The following is a 20,916-nucleotide window of genomic DNA, read 5'->3' as shown; positions in this document are numbered from 1 at the left end:
CTGCCCAGCCTGGAAGGAAGCAAGGAGGGGATGCCATCCAAGGGGCCCACTTTTCAAGTCTGCCCAGGTCCGTGTGAAGCAGAAGAGGCTCAGCAAAGCCAAGCACACAGTGCTGCCCTTGGGTCAGGCAATGCCAGGTATGAGTACAGACTGCAAGAACTCCTTGAGGGAGCCCTTGGAGAAGGACTTGGGGCCCCAAATAAAGGAAAGACTCAGCAATTATACACAAATAGCCTTCACCTTCCCAGACCTCCGCTATGATTATCACAGCAGAATTCTCTAAAATACAGCAGTGTTGGACTATATGTAGTGGTTGGTCCATCAAAGGCACCTTAGCAGAGACTACTGACCAAGAAATACCTTCAAACAAGGAAAACGTCGAGCACACCCTTGGTATGACTGGCTGCTCCTCCCCACGTCTTTCACTTTCCCCACTCTTTGGAGGGCACACAGCAGCACACTGAGCAGAGGTACCACTACTTCTCAGTGCATTCCAAGATGATGTAGCAATGGCCATGCTTATATAACAAGGTCCAAAAAGGACCAGCTTGACTTTCTGTGCCATAATGAACACCTCAGACAGGAATGAAGAACCAACCTGGTGAAAAGCAGGATTTGCCCTGCAGGCAGCTCTTAGTACCTTCTTCCCAAACTGTCCTACAAAGCACTGCATCCCTTGAATACCAAAACGCAGCAGACGGAACAAATAAATGAACAGAGTTATGGGGGAAGGATACTTACCGTAACAAACCAGTTCTTTAACTGGTTCTGAAGTCCAAAATCTTTTGTTTCATGCCCTGGTCCCTGTAGCACCTGTTGCCTGGACTCAAAGCAGCACTGGGGCCAGCAGACTGATGTGGCTCTTTTCTCCATCCTGCCCAGGGCAGTCAAGACTCAGTGGAAGCCACTGAGACTTGAGGCGGTTCCCTTTTCCTTTGAAACCAATCTAAAAATGTTCCTAGTCTTAAAAGCATTGTCTGTATGCACAGATTTTCCCTCTGGCCAAATCTCAAAGCCAAACCACCCAGCACAGCTCAGGCAGAGCCCACAAGGTGATGCCACTCCTGGCCTCCACTGTCCCAGAATATGTTAATAAAGGTTTTGCATGTCAGCTTGACAAAGTGCTCCCTTCTTGCTTCAATAACCAAGAGAAATATGGGCTTTTTTTTCCCCCCCCAAATCATTTCTTTTTAATTCCCTTTTCAACATTCATTTTCTCACAGATCTAGTAACATTATTCTTCATAAACCACCTGAGATCCAGGCCTGGGGGGAGAGGGAGAGGTGAGCATGCTGCAGAGATGGATACTTCGTGTGCTGGGCAGGGAGGTGGCAGCAGCAGGATTTGACCCTATGGGACTGCAGGAGGTGTGGGCAAGCACCAGTGGTGCAGTGGAATCATGCAATTCTTACAACATGGGTTTCCAGGGAGCTGGTGGTTCCAGAGCTGGGGGGGATGTGGCACTGAGGGACATGGTGGGGTGGGTTGGGGTCCTTCCCAACCTCAGTGATCTGATGATTCAGCAAGACCCTTACCTTAGCTCATGGCCACCTGAACATGCTCTTTTAATGGCACAGCTCAACACTCTCCTTCTGTTTGGAAGTTAATACAAAATCCCAATTTTGGCTTAGAATCCCTAGTTTACAGCCAGAATCCAGAACACCCAGAGACCTCCCTTTGATACAGATGAATTTCTAGCAATAGACTCCAGACTTTACATTCAAACACCCATCAGAATAAATCCATATTTTGCAGCTAAAGACACACAAGCAGCAAAGCCAATATTGTTAATAGGAACACTGCTTTTCCTAACTGCAAAAAGCAGTCTTAGGGGAAAAAGAAATCGTGGTGCAGACTCCAAGCAAAAACTGCTCTTTCCCTCACCCAGCTTCACAGATCCTTAGCAGATGTCAGAAGATAAAGAGAAAGCCACTTCAAAAGCCAGCTTCAGTTTCATTAATATTTTTATGTCCTCCAATTGAAGTCTCAACTTGCAAGCTGACTTCCCACCACGTCTTCAGAGCTTCCCAGCTGGCAAGGAGCAGCAAACAGCCCAACAGCTAACAGCACGTGCCACCCCACAGTGGGACCATCCGTCCCACAGCCACTTGCTTTGCCTCCTGTGCTCAGGTTATGCAACGCCTTGCTAGGCAAGCATGTCCTGAATAAAGATATCAAAGCAATTTTCACACTTGGAAATTACTTGTCGCAGGGATGTGATCAGGGGAAAAAAAAAAAAAAAAATCCCTGCAGCCAAGCATCTCTTCACCATATTCAGCAACACGCATCTTTATGCATAAAACCCATGAAGGATGAAAGATCCAAAACGCAGCAAAGGGAAGGGTGAAATGGCAGCACACCCCAGCTTCCACAGCTCTCCAAAGCCTTCCAGTCCAGCCTGGAGACACTGCAGGTTCTGAGAGCCTACGAGGCACATTCTGCCTCTCCTGGCCCACCACGCTCTGGGAGAGCATCAGCAGGAAGAAACTCAGTACCCTTGCAACGATGGCAGATTAATCTATTGCGTTTTTGACAACCAGGACCCTCCCCTTAAATGAAGGGCTCGCCCCTTCGCTCGGGCTCATCCATCACAGCACCCAGCCCTGAGCACTGCAATGAGAGGCATCCTCCTGAAGTCACATGCAGGCACCTGTGAGCCTTGTGCCGGGCAGATTTGCACAGCAGAGGGTTTTTTTTCCTTCAAAGATTAACTCAGCTCAGAGCACAGAAGTTTTCAGCTTCCTTTCTTCAGGCTAATACCATCATTAAAGTGAAAAAGTTGAATAGTTTGTGCTGCGTAGGTATCTACTAAGACATACATTGTTGAGCATTTGCTATTAATACAGCAGCTTAAAGCAAGCCGAGGCTTTGTCTTCATCGCTAAAAAAGGTGCATTTTACCATGGGATAATTAGTGCATGAGCTACTCTGCTGTAAAACCAGAGCAAAGCTCAGAATTCAACTCTGCTGCTCAAAAAAAAAAAAGGAGTGCTCCACAGCAGCACCCACCTGGGCCCAGCACTGCTGCCCTGCATCTCCTTGCCCCAACTTCCCCAACACGACAGCTGTATGGAAACTGCTCTGAAATGCTGTATCTAACAGACACCACGTATTTCTTACTGTTCTACAGCCCTGAAAATAAAAGCTCAAAAAGCTCCTGCCAGCAACACGCATTTCCCTCTCACCTTTCTGAAGGAGCATCCTAAGTCATGCTGCTCTCCATGTTATTCTTCCTGTACTTGCCATCTATTGCCTGTAATCTACTTTATTGCTTCATACCTCGGTAGTAATTTCCCAGTTTTAGTTTAAAATCTCTACAAATAAAGCCATGCATAGTAACAGCTTTGTTTTGAGACCTGAGAATGTTTCAGAGTAAATCAGAACCATGACTGCCCCTTATCCATCTTTTAATACACTTACCCTTGTAAATCACCACTGACAATATTGCTGCAATTAATTATTGCTTTTTATTCTATCTAGCGCAGTCTCAAGGAGCTACGTAAGATTTATACCCAAGAAAAAATGCAGCACAATGTAATTTCAGATCAGCATTAGAACAGAGCAAAGCTCGGTGCTGCTCTGTGCAGGATGGTCCCAGCCCCCAAACACAGCTGCAGTGCTGGGGGTTGAGGGAAGGGTGATACTAAAATAGACTACAGGCAAGGAGGAAGGAGAAGAGACAAGAAACTGGCTTTGAACAGCAACGTGCACAATATCTTAACAGAGAGAACTTAAGGAAAAAGCCCGAATGGCACTGATCTGCATGAAGTAAGTGAGGGAGAAGAGCAGTTTAAAAAGAGGTCAACTTCAGCCAAATGCTGCTGGCTAAAGAAGGTACTGAACATTCACCAGCACAGGGATCCTATGGTGGAACCCAATCTCCCCATGGCAGCTGCCAGGTGCTCCATACTTTTAAGCCACGCCAGCAGTTATTTATACACCCAGACAGATACTCAGATGCTTCATTATGGACCTCTGTGGTGTGAAATCTCAGCCAGGAAAACAACATCCCCTGACATTTTGCAGGGCTCCAATAGAGCAGTCCTCAAAATCAGTGCTTTACGCTCAGCAATGGGGGATGTGGGCAAGGAGAACAAACTGCATTCTAACAGATCCCATCACAACAATGGTTTAAGTTGGCAGACACAGGATAATGAAAACTAGAGGACATCGTGGCTGGAAAGTGAAGAGAGAATTCATGACATGGACATTGGCTAGCTCAAAACAACAAACCAGCAATGCGACTTGCAGGAGCGATGAGAGCAGAGATTCGTCTGCCATAAAACAGCCAGGATCCCATTAAAACCACTCCCGCTCTCCGTGAAGCAAAGGATTACATTTTTGGGGGAGAGTTTGGCCAAATACACTAAAAATAAAAGTGAAAGCCCCGCCACAATTTGCTGAAGATTCTGCCCACTCCACTGAACAAATAACACAAATGAGGAGCCTGAAGTAGAACTGCTCTTACTGAGGAAACATTCTTGGCAAGAAAGAAATCTTGTACAGCCTTAACTCGGGGGTCTACAGTCTAAAGTAATGAATGTAATGCAAAGGTAAGCAGGCCCTCAGCATGTCAGCTGTCTGTTCCATTAGCACTCTTTCCTATTAGCAGGAGATGGGACTGATAGTGCTCCTGCCTGATGCTGGGGCACAGTAGTGCCAGAAGAGACACGAGGATCACTCCAGGAAAAATTGTGGAATATAGCCATTGCAGAGCGGATGGTGGTACACAAACTCTTCAGTCCCAGCCCTACCCATTTCCACCACCCAGTGAAGCTGCTCCAGGCTCACAGCCAGCATCATGGTGCTCACCACCATGCCTGCAACCCTTCCTACTTACAAAGGGGCTGTCACTGCTGCTCTGTGCAGCACCTCAGAGCCTCTGCCACCAGGGACATGTGCACAAGGCATCACACAGAGCTCTCGTGTGCCCCTGTGCATTGCCCTGCTGCCCCCAGTTCACCTGGAATGCACTGCAGTTACGTCACATCTGCACATCAGCTGTCCTCACATAGCTGCACCAAAAGCAGCACATGGAAATGCAGAACTTAGAGAAGGATCCTCTCAGCTGGCAGGAGCTGGGTGGAGAGGAAACAGAATACTTTATGCAGCAGAAGCCATCCAAAGTCACACCAAATCTGCTGCACGGCCCATTCCTGCAGAGCAGAAGGGGAACAGCTAAGTGCACATGCCTGCCCAAATGCATGCCTTAGGCACAAGGTACCCCCTGTGAGCACCCCCTCCTCACCTGGTCTCTGGTTTTAGAACTAAACAGTTCAGGATGCCTTACAGTACATCTCATAGCAGATCCTCCACCAGACTGATGAGTAGCCAAGAGCTATTCCGGGATAGTAACAAAGGGAGACTCCTCCCAAATTGCTCAGTACAGCAATGGCATCTATTGCAGTATGAAAGGCTGAACTGAAAGGCTTGAGGGAAGTCACGTTTGCCCATCACAAAGGCCTTCGCTGCATGAGAAATGATAAATAAATCATCTTTGATTTGCCAATTTGCTTTGACCTTTTACTAATTACCAGCCTTCTGTATTTAAGTATGTACAAGACAATAAATCCCAGAAATTTATCTGAAAGGCACTCCAGCAACTCACAGCAGCTTCAGAAGACTCCGACTCCACATGGTGTAATTTCTGCATTTCTTACGTTGGCAAATCTAACAGCACTTTTGTCCAAGGAGAAAACACAGAACTTGGCTCTCAAGAACAGCCTGCAAATCAACCAGGCTTGGTAGGGGTGATGTCAGCAGTGATGGAATAAGGGATGGGGCACGTGGGTCTGGAGGTCACAGACAGTGAAGTGTTACACCTACCTGCCAGGATCCTGCCCTAAAAAAAGAAGTGGAGGACCCACCATAGCTAACTCCTTTGGAGAGGATTTCCCAGCCCTCCAAAGCAATCCATCCCTCTGGTTGGGTCCACCTTGCTGGGGCTCAGTGCTCTGTTCCCATAGAACCTATTTTCTCATTTGCATCAATTTTACACTCGCCCTGAGATGAGAAAACAGATCAGTCTTGCAGTTGCTTTGTCAACTCATCCCTCCTGAAATGTCAAATGAGTGGATTCACTGACCCAAATGAACACTTCTCGCTGGAACCACTGACATGCAGTCAGTCAGAAGAGGAATTCAGCAGCAACGTGTTCAGTAGAATGAAACATTACCCAGTGCTCCACACAACCCCAACTCGTGGCATTTGGCCCAGCTACTTCAACTTCATAGGCTGAAATTAAAAAGTGCTTTAAAATAAACTGCAGATATAACTTTATTTTGTCTATCTAGATGCCATGAGCAGAATTTCATACGTGTTCTCTCCTTCTTAAGATTGCACAAAAACACACACGCTGCTCCTCCCTAGATTGCTTTAAATGAGCACCAATGCTCCATGCCACAAGGAGAGGATGAAGTCAGATGTCATCCCCAGGGGCACAGAGGCTGCCAGGACAGCACTGGCTCCCAGAGCCAAGCCCTGCAGAACAGAGCATCACCTCCAACAAAATCCCTTCAAAACCAAGTGTCCAGCTCTCCTGCAGCCTCTAGGAGGAGTCTCAAGGCAAAAGATCTAGGAAGTGTGAATGCATCTAAGTGAGAGGGTTAGCAGCAGAAGAGGTGAGCTGCAGCCCCTCTGAAGCTCTTGTTCTCCCTGGCAAGGAAGGAGCAGCCAAGGGCTGATGGGGACAAAGGACAGACTGCACAGGAGAACGGTGGGGTCACCATCCCTGAATGTGTGCAGACACCATGGAGACGTGGCACTGAGGGACGTGGTCAGAGATTGGACCAGGTGACCCTGGAGGTCTTTCCCAACCTTAACAATTCTGGGATTCCATCACAGGGCCCTGCAGCAGTGGGACAGCACAGCCTTGAGGCACCTTGTCTTCTCAACCAGACTCATCCTCTCTTTATAAGACACAGTAAAGCAACTTGGAAAATCAGATCATTTTGATGGAGTGTGTTTATGAACGTTTTCCCCTCTTCTTGCCTGCAAGCAAACTAAGAGATACTGGAGCAGACAGCAGAAGAAAGATTGCACTCCCTATGATGCCAAGAATCTCGCTGAAGCCTCATTTAGACTGCTGCTTGCTCTGAGCTAAGCTGAAAGGAGGTGATGTATTTCAGACACCATAACTTAATATTAACATTGTACCTCCATAACACTCACATGAAAAGGCTTACACCAGAAGTCTCATTAGCAAAACCATTAAAATGAGCGCACAGCTGGTGGAGAGCATTTACTGTGCAGAAGAGTCAAATTCTTCTAAATTTATAGTGGTAAAATTGATTACCGATTCTAACATCTGTTGCAGATTTTCATTTAATTTCTCCTTTAAAAAGTCACCCAGCTCACACACCCTGGGCTCTACAAACCAGTTCCCCTCCCCACTAACCACAAATGATCTCCATGCAAATCAGATGCACTCCTCTCATAAAGCAATCATTACTACCATGCATTGTACAACGAGCCCTACAACATGCAACATGACAAAGATGTAACTCGATGCATTTATGCTACGCTTGTAATCATATAGAAGCCAAGGGCAGCTCTGAAGGAAGGATCGTATTGGAAAAGACAACCAAAGTAAAGAGCACCAGATGCAAGCATGAAACATTTTAACGTGCAACTTGGTGTCATCACCCAGAACTGGAAAACGAACGACTTGTCAGCAACATGCAGAACTGGAAGACAGCACTACTTTACATTTCGTGCCTGTCTCTGGATGTGCCTTCTGTACCACCTCAGGGGAAGCAGCACGCAGCCACAGGCACCAAAATCCACAGAAGGGCAATGCACCGCCAGGTGTGTGATCTGCAGGGAGAAGCAGAGCTACAAAGCTGTCTTTTGATGGTCCTTTTTTAATAGGGAAAGAGCTCTGCTACACCTTACTCATGACCCTGCGTTTCCATGAAATCTTAATTCTCCTGAAGTAGAAAAAAAAGCAATGGCATTGTTTTATCCAAGATCTAAGCCAAGAACAGCGTATGATGTATAAAGACAAGCCTGTACCTGACCTCCAGAAAGTGCCAATAAGCCATTTCTTTTGTTCTTCTGTGACCCTCCTGGAAGGACAGGAAGGATAAGGCTCTGCTTCGTCATCACATCCTGCAGTGCCATAACATCTATTAACCTGAAGGGTTGTGTTTTTTTTTTTCCCTTCCCCATTTGCTTCGTGCATGGTTCCGATTTGTTCAGAGAACATTGGCACCCATCCTCTGGAAGTTAAAGCAGCTCAGCAGTGCCCACTTGGTGTCTGGCAGCACAGCAAGTACTTGAGGTACACTGTACCAAGTGGACAGGACAGGATTTATCATGATTAAGTCAAGAAGACACAGACAGAGGAGGTAACACCACGTCAAGGTTGGAAGAGTGCTCATCCAGGTGCCAAGAGGAGAGACCCCAGCACCAAGATCCACGTTCTCCTTCAGGAGTTACCCTACTTCTCAGCCAGGTGGAAACTAGAAGCGTGTTGCAGAGTAATGCTGAGCCACAAGCAGGGCATGTTCTGCTGGTATGCCCAACACCATCTTTTCTCCAGTTGTTTTCAGTGTGCTCGTGTAGAAATCTGTAGGTGCTTCTGCAACCTGGGGTCGCTGCATCTCCACTCTGTGTACCAGCAGCAGGGCATTTGTCTCAATCACCAGCCCTGCTGCTGGGGATAACATCTGTGATTGATAGGCAACACACACCACTGCTTCCACACCTTGCCCAACCTGCTCTGGTAACAGCAAGGGAAACAGATCACCAAGTGAGAAAAACAAAGAAGCAGGATTATGGTCCATTTATCAGAGCTCACAATGTCAGCTCCTCATTCTCATCCTAAGGCAGTGCATTTGGTTAATGGCATCTCTGGGGGAAAAAAAAACATCAGCTTGATGCGAAAACTCTGGAGTACAGGAAATACAGTTCCTCCCTCTTGAGCTTCTGAGCCCTAGCTCTCAATTAACACCTATTCCTCATTTGGATACAGCGTTACGAAGAAACAAAGGCTGGAAGAAGTGCCTTTCAGCACCGAAATACGCCTTTCTGATCTGCAGGAGAACAAGCATTCACATCCCTGGCGCCTCATCCAATGGCTCATCCATCACACCACGGCACCTCAGGCTTGCTCTGATGGACTCAAAGCTGCCATAGGACGACTCAAACTCTCAAACACAGTGTCTGGAAAGGGCATGCTCTAAATTATGCAGAGCATCCTTCTTTTTCCTCTCAATTTCATCTGGAGGGCAGAAGGTGCATGATGAGAAACTAACAGAGCTCCTGGGAGTCTAGCTGCTGCTTAACGGATTCCTATCTTGGGAAACATTTCTCAGCACAGAAAAGCCAACACAAGACCATCTCAGTAAAAATTGCTCCAGAAAGGCAAAAAAAACTTGCTCCAAAGAGCAGGGAACAAGGACGGTATTTCTTGTTGTTTGCTACAGAAAGAAACATCACAAAAGCATTGCTTCTTTTCCTCCTGAACGTGCTGTGCAAACACTGCAGCAGCCATCACCAACACACTGCATGGTGCTGGGGAAGCACACTGGGAACAATTCACTGCCATCTGAGTGCAGGTCCTGCAGCACCACGCACAGCCCCACAGCAGCACAGCAAGTCATGGCTTCTGCTAGGGCTGTGCCCATTTCTGTTCCTTCAAATGCTCCCAGATCAAGCCTGTGATTCTTATTAGCACTGACTTACATCGGCTGCAATGCCAGCAGTCCAGAAAGAATTACATTGCACAAACCTATTGTTTGGGTGGGGTTTTTGTTTTTTTTTTTTTTTCCAGGCTATATGAAAGTATTGGGCTTGTATTTCATTTCCAGATGCATTAGCATCACTTTCCCAACACAATGCACTTCACCATCCACTCAGAAACAGAAACTGTACTTCTTGGGAACAGCAGTCAAGGCATCAGCTCTCAGCACCCTCCAGCCATCACAGCCCTACAGCACGGTGCTCAACAGCACACATGTTAGCACAGGGCAGTGCTCTTCAGAAGCTGCTTTTGCCTCAAAGCAGCTCGAGATGATTTCTGTGTGCTACAAGCAACACTGAAGGACAAGCTTACAGACAGCAGCTTCTTGCTGCTGCCTCTGTTTGATGATGCAACGTGCAGCCGAGCTGGGGCTGGCAGCACAGCATACTGTCCACTGGAGCAACTAACAATTGGCTCTTGTGCTATCAGTGCTTCAAGGACCCTTCCAAGAGCAGTTGCTTTTAGGAGAAAACGCACCTGGTAGTTGAGCTGCTTTTTACCTCCTCTTCACCTTGACCAGAGTATTTTTAGCTGTATGGACTGACTTGCCAATAAGTTCACCTTCAGTTCTTCCCTAGGAAATCTCTGCCAACACATAGCAAGGAATGAACCATCTCTACTAAGGGTCAGGAGAGGTGGGAGAGAAGTGATGTGCAAAATCAGCTTCCCAAAAGTCTTCAATGTTTTTGCTCTTGGTATTTCAGCCCCTCTGCTTTTTCCACGGCCTGCTCCACTAGGAGAGCTTAATTGGGTTTATACCTAATTCCAGTCAGCTAAGAATTTGGCCTTGGTTCAACAAGATCAGCTGGTACCTACAAACATGTTGATAAACCTACATGCCTTTGCAGAAGTGTCACTCAGTTACATTGAGTCTTCAGGTCTCCTAACGTTATTTGGCAGAAAATGGCCCAACACAGTCAGCTCAGAAGGTAGAAAATTTAATTCAGCTGAAACAGTCTCTCTTGTCAGTTCATCTCAGCAGGAAGCACGTAAACTTCTGCCAAAACAGTAAAGAGAAGTGCTTGTTCCATCAGAGCACAGCATCAGCAACCAGGAGAGGGAAGGCACGTTCATGAAGCACTTCTACTACCTCATATGATGCTGGGACCATGAGTGATTCATTACTTACAATTAAAACCTGTAACATGGTGGACTGAATTGTGAGCCAGCAGCAGATGGGAGCCCATGCCTTCAGGGCACCAGCTGGCTCTTGGACAGACCCAAAGTGCTGGCAGTGTGAAGGGATACCATCACAACTGTGCTCAAACCCATTGGTTTGACTGAATCTTCCAGAAGTAACAGAGGCATTGAGCTGTATGTAGCAGGAGGGCAACCAGAGCCTTCATCTCCAGCACACACATTTTCACCTCCTTTATGTACCTCAATTTCAAGGGAACCTTTGAGAACCAGAAGACGTGGATTTCTGATCTCCCAGCTGTCTCTGAATCTCCAGTCTTTCCTCAGCAGCCTGACTTCAGCATCAGCTTCATTAGGAAAACTGCTCTCTTATAACCTCCTCATCTCCTATCTTATAGTCCTACCTTACATTCATGTCTTATGCTTATTTCACATCCATCTTTTAAACTCACAGCAAAGTTTACTATCCTATTTGACACATACTGCTCTCCCAGTGATGATATTTCTTCTCTCATAGGAAACTGATTGAGCTTGCTGAACTCTTACATGCTTTGTACATAAGATGGGTAACATGCTCGCAGCACATCCAGGGCTCACTCAGCAGTCTACCTGTAGCCATTCCACTTTTGGCTGAGAAGGTAACATGCAAAAGTATGGGAAAAAGAAAATATTCATAACCAGGTACCTTTTCAGACAAGGCCTTTAAGCTGTCCAGGAATCTCTGCCAGAAATCTTTGAAGAGGGGTCTATCAATTCTCTTCAGGCTCTCCTTGGTGCTGGCATCCACACTGACATACAGCTGTGTGACAGGCTCCAAGTTCCTTGGTAAGAGAAAAGAGAAGTAGATGATTATTTTCTGACATTACTGATAACTGATTTTTTGCCTTTTTTTTAATTTATTTTTTATTTTTTTTTAAGCCCCTGGGGTCAGAAATCATGAGGCTCAGCCCATTCCAAGCCATGTTGTTCTCCTGGCCCACAGAAAAATAAACTCATCCAGCAGAAAGACAACCTTAATTCAGCCCAGTTCCACTGCTGCACATGATGAACTGACTTGATCTGCAGTTGGCCACATCTGCCAAATAAGTTTTTTGAAAGAAAATCAAAGGTGTTTAAAAATATAAAACAAATCCCAACCTCCCCATGGTGCTCTCCTTCCCCTTCCAGGACTCTCATTTCATATCAACAGTGTCCAGTCACACAGTGCTGGTGAAAGCAGCATCTGTGAACCCAGCACAGATGGAAACTCCTCTGCTGTGCAAAGAATGTGGGTCAAGCCCAACCCGCCTCCAAAACCCAAGGGTAGAAAGGAGAACAAGCAATACTGAAGTCCGTTAGCAAAGGGAAACTGAAGGGCAAAAAAGGGGACAAACTAAAGCCATCTCCTCTGCCAAACAGAGCTGATAACAGCTCTGGTGTAACACGTTCATTCCTCGTCATCTGGAGGGAGAGGAGGTGACAGCCTCCAGATTGTGCCCCGTGACTCTGCTTCCCAGCAGGTTTAGGACAACATTTTGCAAGCACTTTTTGTGAAGGCTGCTAATGAGCAAGCTATAGTCCCAAGCTGATTTGGTTCTTTAGAAGATAAGAAATTAGCAGCTATTGTTCAGCTGCCAAACAATGCCACCCAAAAATACACCAAGTCCATGGCTGTCCCCAGAAGTGAGGAGGTGACAAAAACTGCCCAGAACGAGACTGAGTACAGCTGCTGGCCACCAAAACCCAGCTACTCAATGTGAATATTTAAACAGCCCATCTAAACACACCTCCTCAGTATGTATTTAGACAGAGGGCAGCTCAGAACAAGAGTGACACTTTAGGTTAAAAACCCATTTTTCAACATTTTTGGCCTAGCAGCTCCAAAATGACCGAGTGTTGTAGCTGTAAGGAGAAGTGTTAAAGCACAAAAAAAAAAAAACAACCAAAGTGCTCTTCTTTCCTCAATGCTGAAGTAGCCTAATTAGAAGAAACCCCACTGAAGAAGCAGCAATTGGACAGATCAGCACAAGGGAAAGGTGTTACAACCAAGGTGTGACGATAGAAGGACCAGCACGATAGAAAGGTGATATAAAGGAAGGGAAAAAGATTGCTCACCCGTGTCAAAAGATTCAAGGTTCCTAGGGGAAAGCTTCATCAAATAGGGATCACCAGAAAGACACCCTGAAATAAGGTCTATGAGAGGTGCAGCCAGGCTCCATCCCTTCCTGTCTCAGTGGTGAATTGCCTCCACCTGTGCTCTCAGGGCTGACCAGGTCCTTTCCCCAGATGCTCAATCAGTGGTTCAAGCCCTGACTCAACAGTTCCCATACAAGAAGGAATGAGGGTTTTTTAAAAGATGAGCTGAGAAAATCATCTCTTCTGCAGGAAGCTGGATCCCAAAGGCAGGCAAGGGACAGCAGGCTCAGCAATGGAGAGAATGAGGGAACTAATCTTTCCTTAGGAGATGCCAGCATGGGAGCTCTGCCCCACGCTGCCCCCAGAGCTCCCTATGGCTTGGCACCAGCATGGCTTCATGCACATCAACACTGAACGGGGAAAAGAAGAAAGGGCAGCTGGGGGTGCACACATTGCCAGGGAGAAAAGCAGCATCTGAGCTTCCCAGGAAGCACATGAATTTCATAATGAATGGGAAACTGAGTTGCCCATTGCTCGGATGGACTTTCCAAAGTTCCTCCTTAATTCAGGGCTGTAACTTGCACACTAGAGTGAGTGAAGACAGCTGAGGTCCAGGAGATGGCATTAAAATCCACAGCATTAGCATATGTGAGATGAATGCAGAAATCCCAACCGCAGTGTAGCACAACAGAGAGCAATGAGCTGCCTTCAGACAGCAGCCACGGGGTGCTTTTACAATCAGGAGACAGGACACAGGGTAGTTAATGACACAAGAAAATGGGAACATCCATGCAGTAAGCAAATACTCATTTTTATGAGCAGTAACGAGCACCTGCTCATTATTATTAATGACGCTTATAAATGCAAACACATCCATGTGAGCGTTCTTGTTCACAGCCAATAATCAGAAACAAGGAAGAGGACAAGAGCCAGGTAGCTGCTCAATGAGCTTGCACACAATCAAATGCTCTGCTTTATCTGTCTGGAGGCAGATGGAGCTGCAGTCTGTGTGTGAAAGGAGGAAGAGGAGAGGAGGAAGGCCCAGGAAACACCACCCTGGTGCCTCGGGGGTCCTCTCAAGCCCACTGAGCCCTCCAGGCACGCTCTGAGCTCACACCACCTGTTTCAGGACCAACTTTTACACTACATCTCCCCTTTGCTGACAACAGGAAACCAAACTTGGTGCACACTTCAGCTCTCCTACTAGGCAAGTCATTTGCTTTGATTAGCCAAAGATCAGTCGCAATTTTCAATGACACCAAGACTTGCATTTTATCGCTTTTTTGGTTTCTTTCTAACAACAATCAGCAGATCCTAAGTGATACAGCTTCAAAATATAGTATGCTCTCCTTCTGAAAGGCTATTTTTAGGAGGGAGCAATTTCTGTCGATCAGGCACATAATACATGACTTAAAGTAACTTGATTACACAATTATTCAATCATTTGGAATGCCTTTGTAGTGTATAATTACTCACTCAAAAATTGCATGCCCTTCCCCCCTCACTGCCATATTCACACCACAAGAAGGAAGGGAAAAGGAAGCTCTCCGAGTGCTAACACGGAAAGGCAGCGAGCTGAAATAGGCTGAGCTGCAAACAGCCCTCACACAGCACAGCTCAGCAAACTGCAGGGCTGCACTCTGGCAGCACCGTGAGCTGACGGTGCTCAGATGAGCTCCCAGCCATCTTGCAGTGCAAGGGTATTCACTGCATTTCCTTGCTTTGGTTAGTTAAAAGCAGCCTGGTTGTTAAAAGGCCATCAGAACCAGCAGTTTTTTGTGTTCGCAAAAGAAAAACTCTGGGAGTACACTGAGGTGTTGTGAATGTTTAGCACAAGTCCCTCTGCTGCCACTTCTGCAGGGTGATGTGGCACTGTGCTTTGTCCCTGCTGTTAGAACTGTACCCTGGGTCCTGCCACAGAGGCTGAGCTGGGCAGAGCCCAGACAGAGAGAGAAAAAGACGAGGGAGAACACAGGGAGGTGGAGGTGGAAATCCAGCAGCTGCTGGGTGAGCCCTTTTCATTGTCAGCACTCGCACAGAGCTGAGTGACGAACGACAAAATGGCATTACAGCACGGGTCAGCACTGACACGCTGTGGTGGGAACTTCTTTTGTTCAGCTCTCACCTGATCTCCTCTGGGAACTGTGCGTTGGTAACCAGGAAGCTGGAGATGCCACGCTGGTGCAGGAGGCGCAGGAAGCGGTTGATGTCGGGGTACATGATGGGCTCCCCCACCAGGGACAGAGCGCAGTGCCTGGCTGCCATCGCCTCCTCGAAGCGCTCTGCCCTCACTCCTGTCACTCCTGCAAAGAGAGAGAAGGGGTGCAAATTACACACAGCATCCTCCCAGCTGTGTTTGAATCTGGAAGATGAAGGTCCAGAGGAAGGCAGAAGGCTGCTCAGAGGGCTGGAGCACCTCTCCTATGGAGACAGGCTGAGAGTTGGGGGTGTTCCGTTCTCTCTTCTATGAGCCCTCACTGTGGCCTTCCAGTACTTGAGGGGAACTCAGAGACGGGAGGGAAAGCGACCTGTTACATGGTCTGGTAGTGATAGAATGAGGAGGAACGGCTTTAAACTGAACGAGAGGAGATGTAGGTCAGATGTGAGGAGGAAATTCTTCACCCAGAGGGCAATGAGGCACTGGCACTGTTGTCCAGAGCTGTGGGTGCTCCAACCTTTGAGGTGCCCCAGGCCACAGATGGGCCCTGGGCAGTTTGAGCTGGGGGGCACCCAGCCCGCAGGTTGGAACTGGATGGGCTTTGAGGTTCCCTCCAACCCAACCATTCTGTATTCTATGACAAAATATACCCTGGCACCAGGTGAAGCCAGCTGGAGCCATTCTGTACCAGAGTGGACAGCAAGCCATGGCCAGAGAGACCCAACACAGCCCTGCAGGAGCCCACACAGCAGTGCATGGCCAGGCACATGAGGCTCAGGGCTCAGTTAGCTGTCACAAACCACTCCAGTGACGTGTGAGTCAAACTTTCCCTTGCTAAGACCTCGGTGACGCTGCCTAAATGCTGAGACAAGCACAGGAGCACAGGCACTCATACAAGTCACACCACGTTCTGATTCTCTGTCCTGCCAACCAGCCACCCCAGAGAATAAAGCCCCAGAGGAGCTGGGCAGAGAATAAAGCCCCAGAGGCTCAGCTCAGCCACCACATCTGCTGGGCACAACCCAGAGGACGTGCCCCAAAGAACATCCACATGTGAGTAGCCAGAGAAACTTCAGAGCAAAGAGAAAAACAAGGAATCCAACTGCAGCATCCATCTTCAGGTTTAGCAGATCTGAACTGCAATTATTCCACCCATGAGCGGGCAGGGGAGAGGGAAGGCTGCTCCATCCACACCCAGCTATGCGCTCAGGAGCCCCTGTGAAGGCATCCGATTACAAGCAAGCTTTTGTTCCAGATGTGTCACATCCCATTTCCTCGGCGTGCCTTGATGGACTTGAACAATATCTGAGGTTTTGGGCTGGGGGTTGGTCTGCTTCAAAAAGCAAAGAGTGAAGTTTGAAAGCAGGTCCTCAGCTCACCTCCCGTTGCCTAGATGCTGGAGCTCAAACAGCACAGAAAATTACATGCTATGCTGCAAAGCCTAGATAAAAAAGAGGTGTTGGTGGATATTGCTTCAACTTCACGCAGAAAAGCTGGTTGGTGATCAGAGTGAAGCTCAGCACATTTAAACCAGCCAGGCTTCGCCCAGAATAGGGACAGGACTAATGGCTGCACTGCAGCAACCTGACAGCACTAAATGAGAGCTTTATTGGGAACTTATTGGGAAAGAAAGGAGCATCTCAGCCACACACGGAGATGAAACAACTGCCTTTTGTTTTTCTAGAGCTACTGTGGGTCGTTTGGGGAATTAACTTCTCTCTGTCTCAGCATCTGGCAATAGGACTACAGTAATTACAGTGCCAGCTTTGGAAGAAAAATTCCAACATCACAAAGTTCAAAAGGAACTTTCTCAAATCAGTTTACATCACAGTGGCACATACAGCAAACACACCGCAGATGAGGGCAAGGGTTTTATATGCAGTCGTTTGCCCACATAAATCACAAGCCAGACAGGAGCAAAGCAAACAGGATTAGTGGGTATTGCTGCCTCCAGCTGCTATCCTACCAGTGCACGTGGATCAGGGAAACTAAAGCATGGCCCAGCACAGCCCCTGCACAGGCTGCTGGATGTGGGTGTCCCTCTGCAGCCACCTGTGCCTGCGATGCACAGAACACGAGTGCAGCATCACGCACAGGCATCCCCAGATCTAACTTTAAGACCCCAGTGGGAATTGCTCAGAACACACCTCCTCCTGTAAGCCCGCAGGATTTCCTCTTCCAGCTCATGTGTTCTATTCGTTCATTTTTCCCCCCAGCCAAACCAGGGCTGTGCTGTCAGACATCCTCTCTCTTATTTCTGAGTTATGTTTCCATTCCACGTGTGTGCCCTTCACAAGGGCGCAGAGACTCACAGTCCCTACCTACAAAACGTATCCATCAAACAAACTGCTTCACACCTCCCCACCTCCGCTCCCTGTCTCTCCAACAGTTCTTCTTTAGGAGAATTATGTGACATTAACTAACACTTACGGTCTCGACACCTGTACAAACCATGGCAAACAGTAAAAGAGGAGGGAACACGTTTTCAGAAGCACACAGTGAGGTTCCTGCAGGACACAGATCGCCCTCTGGTTGCACTCTCACAACTCCTGGCCCAGGGTAACGCTGCTAGGAAGCACACGCACGTTTCAGGGAATGTTTGGCAATTGGTTTAATGGAAAATAAGTTCCAGAAGAGGGAACGGGGCTGTCTTTGCAGAGCTCTTGACACTTTAGGAACAGTTTCTGCCAAATCACTGTGGAATCTTTCCCCCTCTCCAACTCTTTTTGGGAAGTGCAGTAAGGGGAGAATCAGAACTGCAGAACTACAGGGGTCAGAAGGGATCTCTGGAGATTCTCCTCCCAAGACAGGATCCCTGCAGTAGGCTGCATAGGAGAGCGTGAGCAAACAACCTGCTGTGATAGGAGCATTTGGTATAAAAAGCACGCCTGACGTAGAGCTTGCTGCCAATTGCTACTGCATCCAAACTGGAACAAGGGAAGAAAGTGTCTGAGTTTCAGAAAGTGACAACAGTTAAGGGAAGATGGATTATTGTGAAGATAGTAAAGGTGCAATTTTTATTTTCCCAAATATATCATCACGGCACAGAAAACTATGGAATCACAGAATTACAGGGGTTGGAAGGAACCTCGAGAGATCACTGAGTCCAACCCCCTGCTACAGCAGGTACCCTACAGCAGGTCACACAGGTAGGTGTCCAGACAGGTCTTGAAGACCTCCATGAAAGGAGACTCCACCACCTCTCTGGGCAACCTGTTCCAGTGCTCCATCACCCTCACCATAAAGTTCTTTTGCATGTTTGTATGGAACTTCCTACATTCAAGGTTTAGGCCATGATGGAGGGTGATGGAGGCCCATGGTGCTCAAACACACACAGCCATAGACTGTGAGGTCACAAGCCAAGGGGTTGGGACATCAGCAAGAGATGGCTGCGACCTCACTGACCCTCGTGTATAAATTTGGGCACTGGCAGAGTCCAGTGTGGATTTGTGCCTAGACTCCAGCTGAGCACATCTGTGAGTCTCAGAGTACTGAATGAGGCCTTGGTGAAGTCAGATGATGATTATCTCAAGTGCCCTGCCCCACAGTATGCTCAGTTACAGCCTGCAGGATGAGCAGAGCTGATGCTCACTGCTCCTGAGCATGGCTTCCCACACGGGCTCTGGGCTGCCTTTTTCCAATGACATCCCAGACATCTGGCATCCCTGCTCCAGTGGCTCCAACAAGAGGTCAGGAGGATCTCAGTGATGGGTGGTGAGATGTGCACATGAGACAGAGCACATTTCTGTGTGCACAGGCTTGATGTGCAATCTGTTGGTGTTGTGTCTGTTGCTGTTGTTTTAAGGAAGAAAGCTTTATTTCACAGTTTGAAGTTGGGTTTAAACCAAATCCCACACACAACTTTCAGGAGAGCGCTGGGCTTCAAACAGCTGCAAAGGAACTTCTGCTTTTCACCGACTTGTGGTGCAAACCACGTTTCTGCCCTACAGGAGCAATGCCTCCATCACACTGCAGTGCTTCAACACAGAATGCAGGAATCGCCCTTGGGTCATGCATCGCTTTAACAGTGTGTGGCTTTTCTTCTGGGTGAATATAAACAAATATTTTGACTCAAGCCCTATCTGATAGAAAAGAAGATAGAGTGTTCTATTATTTGTAGGGCTTTTGATTTTGATAGGTGCAACACAAATCACAGAAACACTGCAGCAGGTGTCAGTTCATGCTCCAGCACTGGCTGAGATGGTGACAGCCTTGTTTAGAAGCCTTGAAAACCTCCATGGTTGGAGGGTTGCTTACTTGAGGACACGTGCAAACACGCACTCCCTTCACTGGCAGCCTGAAGCTATCAAACAGCAACCTGAGTCTGCTGCCCCTTGTTCATTCATAGCAGGTGGGTCTGCTGCCAGCAGATGGTGGTGAGGACATCTTCACACAGACCTTTCCACTTCAGGCTGAACTGCACACGTGTCCCTGTGTTCAACCCAACAGTCAGGTTTCCAGGGTTCTATTGAAGCAGGGCTCTGCTGCTCAGTGTGCTTCCCACCCCTTCTAAATTAGGAGTGCTTGCAATGCTGCTGAGTGTGCATTCAGTCTCACCACTCATTCACTGAGATCACAGAATCACAGAACCACAGAATGGCCAGGGTTGGAAGGGACCTCAAGGATCACGAAGCTCCAACCCCCCTGCCTCATCCAGGGCCACCAACCTCCACATTTAATACCAGCCCAGGCTGCCCAGGGCCCCATCCAACCTGGCCTTGAACACCTCCAGGGATGGACGGGGATCCACAGCCTCTCTGGGCAGCTGTTCCAGCACCTCACCACTCTCACAGCAAACAACTTCCCCCTGACATCCAACCCAAATCTTCCCTCCCTCAACTTAAAACCATTTCCCCTTGTCCTGCTGTTATCTACCCTTTCAAAGAGTTGATTCCCCTCCTGTCTGTAGGCTCCCTTTAGGTACTGAAGGCTGCACTGAGGTCACCCCGCAGCCTTCTTTTCTCCAGGCCGAACAAGCCCAGCTCCCTCAGCCTGTCTTCATAGGAGAGGTGCTCCAGTCCCCTGATCATCTTTGTGGCTCTCCCCTGGACCCTCTCCAACAGTTCTGTGTCTTTCTTGTACTGGGGGCTTCAGATCTGGACACAGCAATGCAGACGGGGCCTCACAAGAGCAGAGGAGGACAATCACCTCCCTGTCCCTGCTGGCCACCCCTCTGCTGATGGAGCCCAGGGTACCATTTGCTTTCCGAGCTGTGCAGCACGGGCTCCTGGATCAATACCTGAATCACCCTGCTTGTTATCAGCCACCCACCAGACCTGAACCCATTGAGCACGACCCCTTCAGCCTGCCAAGACACTTCCAACTCCTTTAAGAACCTGGCTGCCAGGAGCAAGCCAGCCCGCCGCACTGCACGCACACAGCAGCACAGCTGGGTCTCCTGGCTGCTCTTCCTACAGCTCAGAACAGGAGCTCCAAGGGATCTGAAACTGCAAGATGATGCAAACCAGCCCCTATGAGCAGCAAAGCTCGTGAGGCCCCAGCTCCAGTTATTTTTCCGCTAACTGCGTAAGTCCAATGAATGAGGCAGAGCAACGCTGCTCCGCTGACACGAGTTTTTTCGCCTGTCACATTTTTAAGCCATTGGGTTCTCTTTGCACGCAGCCAACATAAACAAACGGGTTCCCAAAACGACAGCCAAGGCTAAGGCTCCTCTTGCACTTTTAATGGATGCTTCATTTCACTCCTGCTGCTCACACAGCCTCTGCTGTCAATTAGGAGGAGCAGAGTTCTAGACCTGTCCT

The 20,916-nt window shown here is 48.0% G+C and overlaps 1 protein-coding gene across 2 annotated transcripts in view; it reads right to left on the bottom strand.

Annotated features, from left to right (window-relative positions):
• LOC100550560 (S-adenosyl-L-methionine-dependent tRNA 4-demethylwyosine synthase TYW1) overlaps window positions 1–20,916 on the bottom strand; it is a 78,772-nt gene that overhangs the window by 20,734 nt on the left and 37,122 nt on the right. For both annotated transcript variants that reach the window (XM_085240553.1, XM_019621931.3), the window contains exons 12-13: window positions 15,122–15,299; window positions 11,567–11,702 (exon numbers count right to left, since the gene is read on the bottom strand). In XM_085240553.1, coding sequence (XP_085096679.1) covers window positions 11,567–11,702; window positions 15,122–15,299 — 314 coding nt within the window. The remainder of the gene's footprint in view (window positions 1–11,566; window positions 11,703–15,121; window positions 15,300–20,916) is intronic.

Source organism: Meleagris gallopavo, chromosome 21, assembly GCF_905368555.1.
Source record: "Meleagris gallopavo chromosome 21, MGAL_WU_HG_1.1, whole genome shotgun sequence".
Classification (NCBI taxonomy): Eukaryota; Metazoa; Chordata; class Aves; order Galliformes; family Phasianidae; genus Meleagris; species Meleagris gallopavo.
This window is presented reverse-complemented; position numbering and strand designations above follow the sequence as displayed.